Source organism: Gorilla gorilla, chromosome 1 (assembly GCF_029281585.2).
Source record: "Gorilla gorilla gorilla isolate KB3781 chromosome 1, NHGRI_mGorGor1-v2.1_pri, whole genome shotgun sequence".
Taxonomy (NCBI): Eukaryota; Metazoa; Chordata; class Mammalia; order Primates; family Hominidae; genus Gorilla; species Gorilla gorilla.
The window spans coordinates 181,196,271-181,215,426 of NC_073224.2; the positions used below are offsets into that span (position 1 = coordinate 181,196,271).

The 19,156-nt window shown below is 46.3% G+C and overlaps 1 protein-coding gene across 1 annotated transcript; it reads left to right on the plus strand.

Annotated features, from left to right (window-relative positions):
* The first annotated feature begins 8,179 nt into the window (after window positions 1–8,179).
* On the plus strand, window positions 8,180–10,684 carry JUN (Jun proto-oncogene, AP-1 transcription factor subunit). The gene has a single exon (XM_004025880.5). It carries the CDS (start codon window positions 8,394–8,396, stop codon window positions 9,396–9,398), a length of 1,005 nt encoding a protein of 334 aa, XP_004025929.1. The 5' UTR covers window positions 8,180–8,393; the 3' UTR covers window positions 9,399–10,684.
* The last annotated feature ends 8,472 nt before the right edge of the window (window positions 10,685–19,156 follow it).

Sequence of the window (19,156 nt, forward strand, 5' to 3'; positions counted from 1 at the left end):
ATACCTCTGGAGAAGGTCTGCAACTGTCCATCATTGCCAGGAACCAGTAGGTAAGTTTAATGCATGGGTGAAACATCGGTGCTATGGGTTGAATGTTTGTCTCCTCCAAACATCATGTTGAAATGTGATTCCCACCTGTTGGAGGTGGGGCCAAATGGGAGGTGTTTGGGCCATGGGAGCAGATCCTTCATGAATAGAGTAATGCCCTCCCTGGGGGTGAGGCAGGGAGTGAGTTCTTCTAGCTCTATTAGTTCTCAGGAGAGCTGGATATTAAAAAGAGCTTTGCACCTCCCCCTTTTCTCTCTTGCTTCCCTTTTGCCCATGTAATCTCTACACACCCAGAACCCCTTCACCTTCTCTCATGAGTAGAAACAGCCTGAGGCCCTTATCAGATGCAGATGCCCAATCATGAACTTTCCAAGCAGCAGAATTATGAGCCAAATACACCTTTTTTTTTCTTTATAAATTACTCAGCCTCAGGAATTCCTTTATAGCAACACAAAAGAGACTAAGACAATCAGGAAATCCACTGTGGCTTCCTGTTTGCCATACCCTCCAAACCAGTCTGTATTAGCTTTCACATTGATATTTTGATCCCCATTCATCTGATTCCTGTGTCTAACTCTCAGCTGGTTCTTAACTCCAGAAGGTGAGAAACGGGTGTTATTCATAATCCTTCTCAAAGAAAAGTTATAGGGACTTAAGAGAGTATAAGGAGAAATCTAATTTACATGGAGAGAGGGCACATTAGGAAAAATAACAGAAAGTATCTTTGTCATTTAAGCTAACATCCAAAGAAAGATAGAAATTGGCCAAAAAACAAGGAAGGGTTAAGAGGGCTCTTATAAAGGTTCTTAGACAACAAATAGTTTGTCTTATATGAGGAACAAATGAAGGCTAGTGTGGGAGTCATTAGGACTGGTCACCATAGGATTGTGCTTCCTGGTCCCCTTGTGGCTTGGCTGGGCTGGGCCATGAGACTAGTTTTAGTCAATGAATGTGTGAGAAGTGACATGTGACATTTTTAGGAAAAGACACTTAATTGCTGTGATGAGACCCTTCAAAGCTGCCTTTCCTTCTACCACGAGATCTGAAATGTTCCTGAAAGTGGGTGTTCCATCAGCCTGGGTCCTAGAGGAAGGTGATGTGATCAGAGTGCTTGCCAACCCTTGCTGGACATATTGCAGGAGCAAGGAAAAAAAACTGTATTTCTTAAGTCACTGAGGTTTGGGGAAAAAATGATTTAATTATAGCATATGAACATATAGGAACAAGAAAAAAACTTTATTTCTTAAGTCACTGAGGTTTGGAAATATTTTTAATCATAGCATAACTTAGGCTATGCTGATTGATTCAGCCAAAGGCAGTGTGGCTGGAGAAAAGTGAGATGAGAAGTCCTAGCTCTTTTAAGCTAATAGGATGCCTTTAAGGAGGCTTCAGCAGGGGAATTTGACATTTTCCAAATATTATGTATTAAAACAAGGTACTATTGCTACTCAATCATTAAAACACCCCCTTCATTACACTATGGAAAAGGCTATTTTAAAAAAATCCATCAACAAGCATTTACTGAGCACCTTCTATGCTTTCATATGCCAGGCTCTGTATTAAGCATTGGAGATACAAAATAAGAATAAGACACAGTTGCTGGATTTGGAGTCAGGGATTTAAGAAGACATTTACAAAATCATGTGAAAAACATTCTCTACTTCAGGTATGTACCCAGTATGGTGACAGCCAAAGAGGATAATAACTATTCGAGGTGAAGCAGGAGATGGGGTGAGGGAAAGCTTCAGACGTAGTTATTATTTCAGCTGGCTCATGAAGGGTGAATAGGAGTTTGCCAGGTAGCCTTTTGATTAGGGATAAAAGTACATGCAAAGACAGGAAACTGTCAGAGCGATGGAAAATGTCTGGGGTGGCAGCGACTCAGAGGAATGGAGGGAATGTGGAGCGTAGGGTGTGGTAGACTGCAATACTATTCAAAAATACTTGCTGCCCCTCCTCACTGACATCAGGCTCGGTCATATAAATTGCTCTCAGCATAAGCTTTAAGAGCCACGCTTTTTTCTCTCTGCCATAACAGTAATGTTTTAGAAAGAGCGTGCTTCATTAACCAAAGTCTTTGAGCAAAGATCATGTGTGTAAATCAGAGACACAGCCAACTTATGGTGGATGTATTAGTCTGTTCTCACACTGCTAATAAAGACATACCTGAGATTGGGAAATTTATAAAGGAAAGAGGTTTAATGGACTCACAGTTCCACACGGCTGGGGAGGCCTCAAAATCATGGCAGAAGGCAAAGGAGAAGCAAAAGCACATCTTACATGGTGGCAAGCAAGAGAGCTTGTGCAGGGCAACTCCCATTTATAAAACCATAATATCTTATGAGACTAATTCATTACCATGAGAACAGTATGGGGGAAACTGACCCCATGATTCAATTATCTCCACCTGACCCCACCTTTGACATGTGAGGATTATTACAATTCAAGGTGAGATTTGAGTGGGGACACAACCAAACCATATGAGTGGACATGCCATATGAGTGAGAAACAATTCTGTGATTGTAACCCAGTAAGATTTTTGGATGGCTAACACAGCATAACCTAGAGTATATGGAGGTGTGCATTTCCAGCTCTTTGACGTCCAAGTACCTAGTAGGATTGCACTTTCCTGCACCCTTTAAGTAAGGCATGGTCATGTGACTAATTTTAGCCAATAATATGTAAATACAATAAAAAGTGTCATTCCTAGGAGGGAGCTTTTAAAGCCAATGTGAATTCACCATGCTTTCTTTCCCCTGCCAAACTGATGGGATGATTGTTGTAGCATGTATCAAGATGAAACCTTCTTCAGACTAGGTTTCTAAATGAGCACATTAAGCAGAGCCCCGTGAACTTGAACATGTAGTATGAGCAAAATATAAAATTTATTTTTAAGCCACTGAGATTTTAGGATTGTTTGTTATGGCAGCATAACCTAAACCATCCTGACTCATATAAAAATTGACTCCTAGATATGGGTTAGTGTAATAACGACAATAAGCATAACAACAATAAAACTAAACAATCATTTAGAGGGCGATAACTAAGAACACTGCTATCAGAAGCTGAAGGGATGGTGATCTGTTTGGTAAATATATCATCTGTGATAATGTAGAAGGCAGATCATGAACCTGATGAACTAAAGAAAAGGATTGTAAAACAGAAAGTGAGTAGTGTGTGTTGGTGGCTGTTGGATGCATTCTGAAAGTTACTACAAGCTATTCAAAGATGAACTCAGAAAAATTTGGCCTGTTTGCAATCAGGAATGAAATGGAATAGAGAAAACCTATAAATCCAGGGATTTACATCGTTAGAAGAGGCAATTGTTTCCCAGTCCCAACTGGTAAAATATAAAATCAAGAAATACTTTAGCAAGAAACGACCTGGAAGAAACTAAGCTTTGAAGTAAGGATCAAGTCACAAAGTATGAACCTACTATTAAAACCTCAGGATAGGAGGCCGAGGAGGACGGATCACCTGAGGTCGGGAGTTCGAGACAAGCGTGACCAATATGGAGAAATCCTGTCACTCCTAAAAATACAAAATTAGCCGGGCGTGGTGGTGCATGCCTGTAATCCCAGCTACTCAGGAGGCTGAGGCAGGAGAATCGCTTGAACCCGGGAGGTAGAGGTTGCAGTGAGCTGAGACTGTGCCATTGCACTCCAACCAGGGCAACAAGAGTGAAACTCCGTCTCAGAAAAAAAAAAAAAAAAAAAAGGATCAATTAAGATCTTACCCAGTATATGCTTTCAACTGGACAAAATGGCTCTGGGAAAAGGAAGAAAGGTCTAACTCTCCCACCAAAACCCAATAAGCCCAAAGTGCTCAAAATCAAGTGAAGAGCAAGAGAGTGAGACAGCAAAAGAGAGACAGAGGAGTCAACAGGCAGGAGAGCAGGAAAGCAAAGAGATATGGCAAACCAAAGCAGTATGTCTGGAAAAGAACTTTGTGGCTATTGTCACATGGAACACCTCATATCAGATAGATAAGAAGCCTACCTACACATATTCAAGACTTAATGTCACTCTGCATCTCCCCAACTTTTAAAAGCTTATTTAAAAGCATATTTTCCAATGCCTGCTTTAGCTGTGGAAAAGGAAGACTCTCCGAGGGCAAATCCAGGAGTCATGGAAAACAATGGGCAGGGCAGCTTGGTGCTGTGACTAGATGGGTCTTTAAGGTTGTTTCCCTTGAATAAAGAATGAGGGAATTCCACCAGGGGAAGGAGAGTAGACCAAACATTTGGTGAACAGAAAGGGAGACAGAGTCTTTAGTGTTATTCCCCCAAATATTCCTGGAAAGCCCTTTGAGACACCTGGTAGGATTATAGTGATCTAAAGAGGCATGGCCATGTGACTGCTTTGGCCAATGAGGTATGGGCAGAAGTGATGTGTGCCATAAGTGGATGCTGTGACAGCCATGATGTTCCGAGTTCCTTCCCCACAGTCAGGATAGCTGTGAAAAGGGATATCAACACGAGGCCTCCTTCAGCCTGAGCCCTTGAGTGGCTACAATGAGCAGAGCTACCCTGCCAACCTACAATGGTCATGTAGCAGAAATGACCAACTTTCACTGGAATAAGCCACTGATATGTTAGGGTTGTTTGTTAGGGCAGCATAACACTGCCTTTCCTGACAGAACTGGGAGTGAGAGATAAGGCTGGAGAGAGAAGGAGTTAGATTGTGAAAAGCCCCTTCTCCAAGGCATAGGAATCGGAACTCTCCTGGTTGTAAGGAAAAGCCAATGAAGGCTTCCAAGCAGGGGCGTTAACATGAACAGATTTGTTATTTTTTTGGATGAAATATGCTATTTCTCAACATAAGGAGAAGATCAGCCTACTAAACCACATGAGGCAGAGAGGAACACACAGAACCTTAGGCAAAAGATATATATTTATACAAAGTCCTAAGTCTTGAAATTTCTAAATACAGGAGCTCTGAACGGAGTTACAGTCAGAGGATCAGGCAAGAAAATTTCTTCTATGCCACAAGCGCTATTTCCTCTGCAGATAACTAATACTCCACAAGAAAGTTTGCCAGAGTAGAGAAAATACAAAGGAATGTAACACAGACCTGAGGTCAATTTCCAGCTGCCTGTGTGACCTCAACAAAGATACTTAACCTCTCTAGGCCTATTTCCTCACATGTTAAATCTGGATAATATATGTCTCTCAAGACGGTTGTGGGGAGAAAACAGCGTATTTAAATTGCTTAGGAGAATGCCTGGCAGATAATAAGTGTTTAATACATGAAACTGATTTTTATTACTGTTATTAAAAAATATTTAGAACACCAACTCCCTGATTACAACAGAAAATGATTCAGGGCAACAGACAGAGGAGAATGTTCTCTCCTTGAGGAAGCAACTGGATCTTATCATCACTGTATACCTACCCCACCCCCTCCCCAGCTCGGTGCCTGGCTCACAGTAGGCTTTCAGTTACCCTCTGCAGATCAGTGAAAGCTAGGTGAGTGCCCGGAGTGAAGAAAAGTTGGCAGGTTTCCCACTGATACCAGCTGCTGTTGGTTTCTGAACACTCAAAGCCGCAAATACCTTAGGGCTGGGGGCAATGAACCCAAGGCTGAATTCCAAGCTCAGAAGCAGCGAAGTCTGAATTTAGAACCTAGGAACTTAAACTGCTGCAGGTCCAACTTCAAGCCCCAGTTCTAGACAGAGGCTTGGGAAAGAGCTGACTTCTAACCCGGTTCCCCCTCTCCTCCTCCCCTCGATGCTTCTCACAGGAAAGTACACCTGGTCCTGCCAAATCGCACTCTTATATCCTGGCATCCTATCCAGGCTCTGCGAGGATGGAAACTGCGAGGCAGGGGAGGGAAGCGGGCTGTTTGGCCACCACCTCCCTAGTGCTGCTGGCGACCCTGTCACACTAACTCCTGGCAGCCCAGTGAGGTGGACGGCACCGGCCCCACCTGCAGATGAGGGAAATGAAGCTCGGAGGAGTTCCGTGATTTGCTTGCTTCACACTGTGGCAGCCTGGCCACGAAAGAACCAGGATTCCCGACTTCGGGATTCTTTCCACCACACACTTTCGTCCCTAAGGGGTGGGGGGCGGGGGGAGAATAAAATAACCGCGGAAAAGGAACCACTTACATGTGTCTAGCGCTTCCTAGAGGCTACCCAGGATATGCGCCCACCACCCGGCCGGGAGTGCAGAGATTTGAAGCCCAGGTTCTACCCCGGACTCCGAGTACTACTGCGTGACTTTATGCGAGTGTCCGCCGCCTTCTGGGCTTGTTTTCCCGGAAGCAACTCGGCGCGGATGGAGTGTGTGTGCGCGCGCGCGCGCGTTATGTTGTGCGTGTTGTGTTAAGCGTGTGCGTGTTGTCCGGGGGCGGGAGGGGGAGTAGGCTAACATCAGGGTACCCCGAGTTTCGGATCGCCTACACGCTTGTTCCCATCTGGACCCTGTTACCCACTAATTGCGCCCACTATAAAATCTGCCCCTCCGAGGCAAAGCTGTGAACCCCCGCGCCCTTTCCCCCACGGTCCCGGAGGATGAAGTGGGGTGCAACGGAGACTCAGCTGAGCGTCCAGTTTCGGGCAATACAAATCTCTCGGCTTCTACGAGCAGCCAGACGACCCCGCGGACCGTCGCTCCTGAACTTGACCGAGATGCAAACTTCGGAGCGTTCTCAACGTGGGGGGCCGACTCTCGGGAGACCGCCCCCAAACTTAAGCCCCCTTAGGCTCGCCCCCACCTGGGACTTCACAGAGCCACCTTAAGGGCGGTACTCCCGCCCCCCCGGAAGTGCGGGGGGGTGGCAGCGTACTTGGACTCTCAGCCTCCAGCCCCGCGCGGTGGCGGCCGCCGGTGGATGACTTCGGGCCCCACAAGTGGGGAAACAACAACCACCTCTCGCCCGCACCCCTGGCCCAAAACAACTGGCCAGGTTCCCTGGCCTCCCGGGTCCCTGCATCCCCCGCATCCCCGTTCGCAGCCGTGAACTTGAGCCCCCCTCCGTCAGAGGTTGCGAGCGTCCGCCCGCTCGCGGCAGCCACCGTCACTAGACAGTCAAACCCCAAGACGTCAGCCCACAATGCACCGGGCGGGCCGGGAAAAACGGCCCGGGGAGGGGACCGGGGAAGAGAAGGCCGAGAGGCGTGCGGCAGGGGGGAGGGTAGGAGAAAGAAGGGCCCGACTGTAGGAGGGCAGCGGAGCATTACCTCATCCCGTGAGCCTCCGCGGGCCCAGAGAAGAATCTTCTAGGGTGGAGTCTCCATGGTGACGGGCGGGCCCGCCCCCTTGAGAGCGACGCGAGCCAATGGGAAGGCCTTGGGGTGACATCATGGGCTATTTTTAGGGGTTGACTGGTAGCAGATAAGTGTTGAGCTCGGGCTGGATAAGGGCTCAGAGTTGTACTGAGTGTGGCTGAAGCAGCGAGGCGGGAGTGGAGGTGCGCGGACTCAGGCAGGCAGACAGACACAGCTAGCCAGCCAGGTCGGCAGTATAGTCCGAACTGCAAATCTTATTTTCTTTTCCACCTTCTCTCTAACTGCCCAGAGCTAGCGCCTGTGGCTCCCGGGCTGGTGTTTCGAGGAGTGCCCAGAGAGCCTGGTCTCCAGCTGCCCCCGGGAGGAGAGCCCTGCTGCCCAGGCGCTGTTGACAGCGGCGGAAAGCAGCGGTACCCACGCGCCCGCCGGGGGAAGTCGGCGAGCGGCTGCAGCAGCAAAGAACTTTCCCGGCCGGGAGGACCGGAGACAAGTGGCACAGAGTCCCGGAGCGAACTTTTGCAAGCCTTTCCTGCGTCTTAGGCTTCTCCGCGGCGGTAAAGACCAGAAGGCGGCGGAGAGCCACGCGAGAGAAGAAGGACGTGCGCTCAGCTTCGCTCGCACCGGTTGCTGAACTTGGGCAAGCGCGAGCCGCGGCTGCCGGGCGCCCCCTCCCCCTAGCAGCGGAGGAGGGGACAAGTCGTCGGAGTCCGGGCGGCCGAGACCCGCCGCCGGCCGGCCACTGCAGGGTCCGCACTGATCCGCGCCGCGGGGAGAGCCGCTGCTCTGGGAAGCGAGTTCGCCCGCGGACACCGAGGAACCGCTGCGCCCGAAGAGCGCTCAGTGAGTGACCGCGACTTTTCAAAGCCGGGTAGCGCGCGCTAGTCGACAAGTAAGAGTGCGGGAGGCATCTTAATTAACCCTGCGCTCCCTGGACCGAGCTGGTGAGGAGGGCGCAGCGGGGACGACAGCCAGCGGGTGCGTGCGCTCTTAGAGAAACTTTCCCTGTCAAAGGCTCCGGGGGGCACGGGTGTCCCCCGCTTGCCAGAGCCCTGTTGCGGCCCCGAAACTTGTGCGCGCAGCCCAAACTAACCTCACGTGAAGTGACGGACTGTTCTATGACTGCAAAGATGGAAACGACCTTCTATGACGATGCCCTCAACGCCTCGTTCCTCCCGTCCGAGAGCGGACCTTATGGCTACAGTAACCCCAAGATCCTGAAACAGAGCATGACCCTGAACCTGGCCGACCCAGTGGGGAGCCTGAAGCCGCACCTCCGCGCCAAGAACTCGGACCTCCTCACCTCGCCCGACGTGGGGCTGCTCAAGCTGGCGTCGCCCGAGCTGGAGCGCCTGATAATCCAGTCCAGCAACGGGCACATCACCACCACGCCGACCCCCACCCAGTTCCTGTGCCCCAAGAACGTGACAGATGAGCAGGAGGGCTTCGCCGAGGGCTTCGTGCGCGCCCTGGCCGAACTGCACAGCCAGAACACGCTGCCCAGCGTCACGTCGGCGGCGCAGCCGGTCAACGGGGCGGGCATGGTGGCTCCCGCGGTAGCCTCGGTGGCAGGGGGCAGCGGCAGCGGCGGCTTCAGCGCCAGCCTGCACAGCGAGCCGCCGGTCTACGCCAACCTCAGCAACTTCAACCCAGGCGCGCTGAGCAGCGGCGGCGGGGCGCCCTCCTACGGCGCGGCCGGCCTGGCCTTTCCCGCGCAACCCCAGCAGCAGCAGCAGCCGCCGCAGCCGCCGCACCACCTGCCCCAGCAGATGCCCGTGCCGCACCCGCGGCTGCAGGCCCTGAAGGAGGAGCCTCAGACAGTGCCCGAGATGCCCGGCGAGACACCGCCCCTGTCCCCCATCGACATGGAGTCCCAGGAGCGGATCAAGGCGGAGAGGAAGCGCATGAGGAACCGCATCGCTGCCTCCAAGTGCCGAAAAAGGAAGCTGGAGAGAATCGCCCGGCTGGAGGAAAAAGTGAAAACCTTGAAAGCTCAGAACTCGGAGCTGGCGTCCACGGCCAACATGCTCAGGGAACAGGTGGCACAGCTTAAACAGAAAGTCATGAACCACGTTAACAGTGGGTGCCAACTCATGCTAACGCAGCAGTTGCAAACATTTTGAAGAGAGACCGTCGGGGGCTGAGGGGCAACGGAGAAAAAAAATAACACAGAGAGACAGACTTGAGAACTTGACAAGTTGCGACGGAGAGAAAAAAGAAGTGTCCGAGAACTAAAGCCAAGGGTATCCAAGTTGGACTGGGTTGCGTCCTGACGGCGCCCCCAGTGTGCACGAGTGGGAAGGACTTGGCGCGCCCTCCCTTGGCGTGGAGCCAGGGAGCGGCCGCCTGCGGGCTGCCCAGCTTTGCGGACGGGCTGTCCCCGCGCGAACGGAACGTTGGACTTTTCGTTAACATTGACCAAGAACTGCATGGACCTAACATTCGATCTCATTCAGTATTAAAGGGGGGAGGGGGAGGGGGTTACAAACTGCAATAGAGACTGTAGATTGCTTCTGTAGTACTCCTTAAGAACACAAAGCGGGGGGAGGGTTGGGGAGGGGCGGCAGGAGGGAGGTTTGTGAGAGCGAGGCTGAGCCTACAGATGAACTCTTTCTGGCCTGCCTTCGTTAACTGTGTATGTACATATATATATTTTTTAATTTGATGAAAGCTGATTACTGTCAATAAACAGCTTCATGCCTTTGTAAGTTATTTCTTGTTTGTTTGTTTGGGTATCCTGCCCAATGTTGTTTGTAAATAAGAGATTTGGAGCACTCTGAGTTTACCATTTGTAATAAAGTATATAATTTTTTTATGTTTTGTTTCTGAAAATTCCAGAAAGGATATTTAAGAAAATACAATAAACTATTGGAAAGTACTCCCCTAACCTCTTTTCTGCATCATCTGTAGATACTAGCTATCTAGGTGGAGTTGAAAGAGTTAAGAATGTCGATTAAAATCCCTCTCAGTGCTTCTTACTATTAAAGCAGTAAAAACTGTTCTCTATTAGACTTTAGAAATAAATGTACCTGATGTACCTGATGCTATGGTCAGGTTATACTCCTCCTCCCCCAGCTATCTATATGGAATTGCTTACCAAAGGATAGTGCGATGTTTCAGGAGGCTGGAGGAAGGCGGGTTGCAGTGGAGAGGGACAGCCCACTGGGAAGTCAGACATTTCAAAGTTTGGGATTGTATCAAGTGGCATGTGCTGTGACCATTTATAATGTTAGTAGAAATTTAACAATAGGTGCTTATTCTCAAAGCAGGAATTGGTTGCAGATTTTACAAAAGATGTATCCTTCCAATTTGGAATCTTCTCTTTGACAATTCCTAGATAAAAAGATGGCCTTTGCTTATGAATATTTATAACAGCATTCTTGTCACAATAAATGTATTCAAATACCAATAACAGATCTTGAATTGCTTCCCTTTACTACTTTTTTCTTCCCAAGTTATATACTGAAGTTTTTAGTTGCTGAGGTTAACATTGCTGCAATCTGAAGTGACTTGAAAATTAAGAAGCAAAGAATTTAGGAAGAGTCAAACTAGAAGTTGTGATCTGAATGAAACAGTCTCCCAATTTCATAAATTCTTTCCCTCTTTCTCCATCTCTATCTCTCTCTCTACTACCACCCCTCACCCCCAAATAAACCCCTATGCCTATGGAAACTAACAGTTTAGCATTTTGGATCTGTCTATAGTTTATTTCTTAATTTGTTTCTAAAATAATCAACCTTGTTTATATATAGAATCAGTCTCAAAAGATAGTAATCTAATACTATGGAAAAGATTCACAAGAGAAAACATGAACACTAAGTCAATGATTACATGCGTAAATCAAACCTCAGCTCTGGGGAAATGGGAAACTTGAATTCTGCCTACAGATATAACTTAGGAGATCAACAAGGCAGTGCTCAACAAGGGAACAATTTTTTGCTTGGTTGCTTTTCATCCCAAGAGCCAGTGTGATTATCAGGCAGCAAAAGCAATTTGATATCCAGGAATATTTCACAAACCACTAATTGAGTCAGGGCTGTTTGCTCATTAGCAGTGTTCTAGTACCCAGTAGGTCTGGGAGTGCTAATATCCTGCCTGTGGCTGTAAATCCAAATACACGAAGAGTTTCTCCTTAGGAGTATATCTAGGAGTGGAAGAGATTGGACAGGCTTGTTAGCTTCAGATATACTCTCCTTTGTAATAACACTTCTTGAACAAAGGGTTACTGGGAGCGGAGCCCAGTTTGCCAAACTGAATTTGCCGATGTCAGCAACCCGGAAGGTGAGATGATTTTGACCATATGTAGAAATAGCAGAGGGACAATAAAGCATTTTGGGGTGGGGCTCTGTGGAAGCTAAACAAGAGCCAACTAGAAAAAATAAGCAGGCTGGGGAATTAATTACCTGCAAAGGTAGACTAAGCCCAGACAACAGTACAGCACAGAAAAGCCACACCACTCCCCAGTTTGCTTTAGATTTCAGTGTTAAAAAAAAAAAAAGTCTGAAACTCAGGCCTATCCCCATGCTTGATTGTTTCAATTAACATTCTAAATGTATATTCTTGAAATTCTAACCATTCTAACCAAAAGGGGTGGAAAAAAGTAATTGTGGTAGAGGAAATTAACCCATGATCTCTGGTAAATTTTGGAGACAAAAGATTAACTGCTTATAAACACTTAATGGTTAAGCTTATTGTGGGCCTTCAATGAGTTAATCTTTAGGTAACACTAATAATTGGAGAAGATGAAGCTGGTGACACATCGTCATTAATCCTCTTAATTTGTTTTACACATATATATATGTTAAATATATAAAATAATTCAATCAAGGACATTTAACCCTCTGTGTCTATCAGGACAGAGGGTTCATGAACTCAATGAAAATGCCCAGAAAGTTGTGTTTGTGTGTCTGTACACACTCTTCTGAGGAGAGAAATTTTTGCTTTTATTTGACCCTCCCAGAGTTCCATGACTCAAAAAAAAGGGTTAATAAACCATGAACTGACCAGCTACATGCCCACTATCAGAAACATATCATTGTATGGATCTAAATCCCATGCTCTTTCACCCCTTCATGTTTCTGCTTGCATGTATTTGCCTGGAATACCTTTCCTTCTAGTTCAACTGATAAATCCTACCCATTCTTCAAGTCTTGGCGTAAGTGACACCTTCTCTGTAAAGATTCCCTTAGTGACTCCATCTTCAAAAGGAATGAATAATTCCCTAATGAGCATGATAACATTTTATCAAAAATCCTATGATAGCACATACAAAAATGTATTATGAACCTCTGTGTCTCCTGGTCAGAACCCTATCTTCTTCATCAATGGACTCCCAAACTTTTAATGTAGCGCCTGGCGTATAGTAGATGTTCATAAAATAAATGTTTAATGACTGAATGAACAAGTGAGCTCATACCCTCCTCCAACATAATTCCAAGTCTTAGTTTCTTCTAGTAAATATACTTCATTCATTTCCAGGTGCATAACTCGTGATGGATCAAATCTCAAAGTCAACCTGGCCAACCCTCAAGTTCTAAAGCCCAGTTCCTAGTGAGTGTTCTTAAAAGAATTAAGCTGTTAGCACATTCATACATCCAGCCACACAGAGTGTCCCTTCCTGCCTCCACTAATGCAAGTGAGCATCTTCTTACATTAAACGGGTCTGCCTGAAACATTAGTTTTGAAGGTGGAAATGGAGCGTATGTGTGTCCTTGGGCAGGCACAAAAACAGTTCCAGATGTGTCTTCATTTAAAACAACCAGCTTTATTGGTAATGAGAGAGGGGACTTTCTGTTAGTAAAATTAGACATATTTCAGGGGTCCAGAAGTTAGTACCCAATGTTTGCTTGCTGAGACAGGAATCATGCTAATCCATCTATTCCTCCATGTCATTTCATTGCTAGAGAAGTGCATTCATGAACCAAGGAAAGAGACCATGACTTCTGGTTTGATTGCCCCTTGCCTCCTCCACCCACCTCTATGGTGGTCAAGTAGGATCTCATAGAAGAGGGGAAGAGGGTTAGAAGCTGGGATGGCCCCAGAATGTAAAACTATTCTTTCCTAACTCTGGAACCTAACCTGAGTTGTTTGGTTTTGGACTTTTGAACATCATAAAGCAGGGCATTCCTCTGGTCCTGAGTCTCTTTGAGGCCCTCTGCTTGTCTGTGGGGATTCAATGATGAGCAAAATATAATCCCTATTCTCAAGGAACTCACATGCTGGTAGAGTGGAATGTGGAGATGAAATAGAAACTATTCTAAAGGCACAAGATATATGCTATAAGAAAAAGGTGCCAGATGGGAGCAGAAGGAGACATTATTAGAAAATGCTTTATAGGAGAGGTGACATTTGAGCTGATCCAGTGGGCCTTACCAGGCAGAAAAGATTGGAAAGAAACGTGCATGCAAAGGCAGAGAAGTATGAGAAAACGTCTTGTGTTTAGGGACCTGAAAGCTGCTTAGAGAAGCTCGGAAGAAAGATACGAGAAGAAAAATGAAGGGAGAAGAGGCAGGGAAGTTGAAGGCTTGGGTTGAGATTTAATATCCATTCCATGTTATCCTATAGGCGACGGAGAAAGCAGATGAATTTGAAACAGAGTGGGGACATAATACCCTCAGCTTGAGAATGATTCATGCTGGCAACAGTTTGGAGGATGGATTGGTGAAGAAGAAGCTAGGTAAGGGGTGAAATACCAAAGATAGGTTTTCAGTTTTATTTAGAATGCCTGTGGTATTTAAAGTAGTCTTACAGTTGGGGGAGAAATGGGAAGAAGATGGCTTGGTCCAGGCTACATCATGCCACCTTTCTTCTTATGTAACTTTCTGATGAGTTAGGCCTAAAGAGGGATACCAGGAGGTTTGCTTTCCTCTTATGCTACCTGCTCCATACTTACATTTTCCTCTCCATTGGGTCCATTCGATACCTGAAAGAAAATCTTCTCACAAAATGGTCTAGAGCCCACCTGTTCAGAGTCAGGAAGCTCAAATAAGCAGATGTGAATGAAACAGACCTGCAACCGTGTAGGCCAGGCCTTCCAGGGTTATAGCACAGAACTGGTCTTTACTGCTGCAAGACCAAACCTGACTTTATCTGGTCACCTAGAATTGATTAAGCTCAATGAGGCTAGTTGACCCAAACTTTATAAACTCTTTGATGTATAAACAAATTATGTTGAGGGAACTGATAATAACATTTTACATTCCCATAGCACTCATTTTCTACCACAAGTAATATTGAAATCCTATTTTGTGCCAGAAACCAGGAACACAGAAGAGTGAAAGCAACAGGATGCCTTCCCTCATGGAGTTTCTCATCTAGCTAAAAGGAACAGTAAATAAACACACAAGGCCAGGCACGGTGGCTCACACCTCCAATCCCAGCACTTTGGGAGGCTAAGGCAGGCATATTACTTCAGGTCAGTAGTTCGAGACCAGCCTGGCCAACATGGTGAAACCCTGTCTCTCTACTGAAAATACAAAAATTAGCTGGGCATGGTGGTGGGTGCCTGTAATCCCAGCTACCCAGGAGGCTGAGGCAGGAGAATCACTTGAACCCAGGAGGCGGAAGTTGCAGTGAGCCGAGATGGCGCCTCTGCACTCCAGCCTGGGCGACAGAGAGAGATTCCGTGAAGAAAGAAAGAAAGAGAGAGAGAAAGAGAGGGAGGGAGGGAAGGAGGAAGGAAAAGAAACACACAAATAAATATATGATTAAAGTGCAATGAAGAAAAAGAACTGGGCACTAATAAAGAGAAGATCTAAATTGGGTTGGCAACAAAGTATTTCTGGAGAACTACTTGAGCTGAGAAATCTTAGACTAAGAGTTCCCCATGTGAAGAGCAGATGAATAGGAGTGAGACATCCCAGGTGAAGAATCAGCATGAGGGAGAGCCTGGGAAAGACTCTGGTGCACCCTAGTAGTTATGAGAAGGCCTGAATCCCTGGAGCATACTGAGCAAAACAAAGAGTGATGAGCAATGACATTTGTACTCACCCGTCCATACTCTTACAGTTTCCAAAGCTCTTTTGCCTCTTCTGTCTCATGTTATTTTCACCACTGTTCTGGGGATGCCCATTGATAGTAGTCATGTTTCATGGGAGCAGAAGCTGAGGCTCCCAGTGAGTTTTAAGTGCTTTTGTTAAGGCCATGGCTCCAGTAACTGGTGGGGCACAATTTGGTCCCCAGGCATCAACAACCATATTTTTCACCTATATTGTTCCAAGAAACAGAAATCCTGGTGACCTTGGGTCTCTTACTCAGTGCACACCCCTACGTCTACATCAAGGACCCTGAGGACTGAATTAGTTATCAGAAGGTTCTTTGATGTGCACAGCATCTGAGCAAAGGTAATCAGATAGTCTCCTGGGATATTTCGTCCATGCCGCAGCAATGTCTAATGAACTCTCCTTGCCTCTCTGCAAACTCCCCCTCTCTGGAGAGAACGGAACACTTCTGTGCTGAGAAGCCCTGAGAGTTTCTTGCTATACAAACTTCTTTCATGTACATCTACTAAAAAACATTGTTTGATGATTGCCTCATTATTGCTTCAAACAATTGTGTTACCAGATGACCAATACAGTTATTGCCTTCTTAGGTTGTAGGTACTCACTGGTCCCCTGGACAGAATTTGAATATTTCCCAAATATCCTGAGGATTGTACATTCATCACCTTGGGCTGACTAATCTCTTCCAGGGTGTATTGATTGATCTTAGGTTCATGCTTGAAGGGGGAACTTTTCCTGATATTATGTTATCCTGGAGAAAAATGGGCAGGCACCTGAGTTGTTCTATTATTGACCATTCTACCAGTTAAGATGTGTGCAGGGGCCAGCAACAGAACATGCAACGTAAACCAGAAGACCAACTATGAAACAAGTCCACGAGTGGCTAATGTAGTGGCTTAATGACATAATCACGGGTTCAGGTGCCTCCTATCTTTTCATTTCTCCATTCTCAGTGTGTCAGGGAAGTTTCTTGTGAGCACTCAAGATACCTGCAGCATTTCCGGCATCATAAGTCAACACAATAGTCACCAGCAATGCAGGAATGTTTACTACCATCTTTCTGTTTTTATTAACAAGAGAAACTTTCCTAGCGGCTCCCCACCTCCAACCCAGTAGACTTGCCCTTTTGTCCCATTGGACAAGAGCAGGTCATATTCCTAGACTCAAAATCATTCATGACTAGGAAATGAACCCACCATGATTGCTTGTACTTTGCCATCTCCTACCTCCTTGAACTTAAGCGAGAGGACTTCTGACTTGCATCAGCCAATGAAATGCAAACAATGGTGACATATCACACCAAGATAGGACGCCTTGAGAGCAAGTACAAGATTCAACATCTTCCCTTTTCTTTGCCTTGGCAACTGTGGACACACAGGGATGCAATGTCCATCAGCCTGTGTCCTTAAATGATAGTGATGTGGACAGAGTCCACTCTCCTCTCCCACAACTCCTGACCACCAGCATACCCACAGCGACCATTTAGCATGAGCAAAATCCCCCAAGAATTTGTTGCTTTAAGGCACTGAATTTGAGGGTTGCTTGTTCTCATAGCATTACCTAGTATATTCTAACTCTAGTAGGAACCAACAGTAGGAATGATATCCTCTGGTAGGAACCAATAATGCTTGCTACAAGCATAATAAAAACTGACACATATATAATATTTATAATAGATACCATTTGCTACATGTCTCCTATGTAGCAGGCATTGTGTTAGGACTTCCAGGGTTGGTGTTAAGGGGAAATGGAGCATCAGGTCTTGTTCAACTTTAGGAAATAAGTGACTTGTGGAAGCTCAAGCTGAATCCAACTCTTCCTGACTCCGAAGAACTGGCTTTGTCCGCATAGGACCTTGCTCCTGAATAGTACTGCCACGTAAATTTCTATCTCATTGAACTCTGCAACTTCTCTGCCACACAGGCACTGTTATTTCATTTTGTATATGAGGAACTGAGATTTAGAGAAAAAAACTATCTTGCCAAACTTCAGAGCTAGAAAGACACTAGAGCCTCTGCCCTTCCCACTGTTCCTCACTGCACTTCTGAACAAACACATCAGGAATTGAGGTATTATGAGTTAGGGGAGAGAATTGAGGTATTATGACTCAGAGGCATGCAGATTTTGGAGTGAAGTGCCCATGTGTTAAATCCAGCCTCTGCCACTTGTAGCTGGGGAGCATGGAGCCAGTCCCTTACCATTGATTGCTAATCCTCAATTTCTTTCTTTGCAAAAATGAGGCCAATCATGGCTGCCACAGAAGGTTGTTGGGAGGAACATACATCTAAAGCACTTATATACAGCAGGCACAGAATAATTAGCTAGTTTTTACTGTCGACTTGTTAATTTAAGAAAAAAAAGTCAGGAATACAATCAGGAATACACACACACACATACACACACACACACAGCTGAAATAAAAACATTTCCCATTAAGATTCAACGAGGTCTCACAGGGCCTACTTCTTGGTCATATAAGGGCTGACAGGTCCTCTCTGTGGGCTGGAGAAAAGTTTTGTTTCCCCAGCTGCACTCACGGGGGAATACTCTGCAGGCACTGCATTGTGAACCTGTTTGGCTTGGCTCAGAGGCCTGTCAGCACATTCAGGAAGTGAAGTCAGAAAGAGGCAGGATTTCAAACAGAGCCAGCTGCACACAAATGCCCAGGCAGTGAAATGCCTTATTCGAGCAGGGTGCCTATCAGCCTGGCTTGCCCTAGGTGCTGTATAAGAAGCCTCTGCGAGTGGCTCTGTGCCAGAAAAGGAAGAAGCAATCACCAGCACCCAGGCTAAGGCCATAGCTTCCACAACAAGGTGGCCTGGGGGCTGTGCAGGGGTCATCTCAGCCAGTCTCCTGCCTTAGGCTCTCTGAGCTTGCTCTAAACCTGAGCTTTCTGAACTTGCTAGGTGGAGGACCTAATGTTTATCTCCTGGGAGTATTGAAGTCAAGGTGTGAGATTGGGAGAAGAGATGAGGGAAAGGACAGCAAAATGAAGGAATGGGTTACCAGTGCTGGGGAGGGGAGGGAGAGAACTGGATGAAGTGCCTGAGAGGATATGGAATCCTGAGAAAGAACCATGCTGCCACTCTCCAGCCATATTCGCATGCCGAGGAAACAGCATAGTGGCTAAGACCTGAATTCTAATATCAACCTCGAGCTGTCAGTGGGAAAATATTTCACTTGTCTAAGCCTCAGTTGCATTCACTGTGAAATGGAGATAATATAATATCTACTCCCATTGTGTTGTTGTAAGGATTAAATAGGTCAATATATGTAAAAGAGCTTAACCTAGTGCCAGCAAATCATAAATGTATCAGTTAGAATTCCATGGTTGCAAGAGGCAGGAAACTTAGTTTAAATGGAAAGGATTTTTATTGAAATATATCAGTAAAAAACCATCATAGATGTAGCTCCAGACATGGCTATACACAGGGTTCAAATGGTATCATCAGGCTTTGATTTCTGTCTGTCACTCAGCTTGCTCTGGGAAGTGTTAGCTTCATCTTCAGTCTCCATGTGGTAGTGTCCAGAAAGTCCCAACTCTCCATCCATAGGGGTCAGAGGGCTACAGCAATTTCTCACAGCCTCCCAGAATTATGCTTCATTGATCTAATTGGGTCACATACACATCCCTGAACCAATCAGTATGGCCAAGGGGTGAAGTGGGATATATTGACCAGCTTAAGTGTAGGTCAAGTGCCCACCTCTGAAACCAAGGTTGTGGAGTCATTCAAAGCACATGGCCAGACAGGGAGGAAAGAGGGTATCTTCAAAGGAAAATCAGGATCTAGGAGGGAGTAGATACTGAGGGGATCAAAAGAAAATGTCAACTACCAGAGCTCATCCATTTAGTGATTATTGTTGCTGTTATTATTATCAAA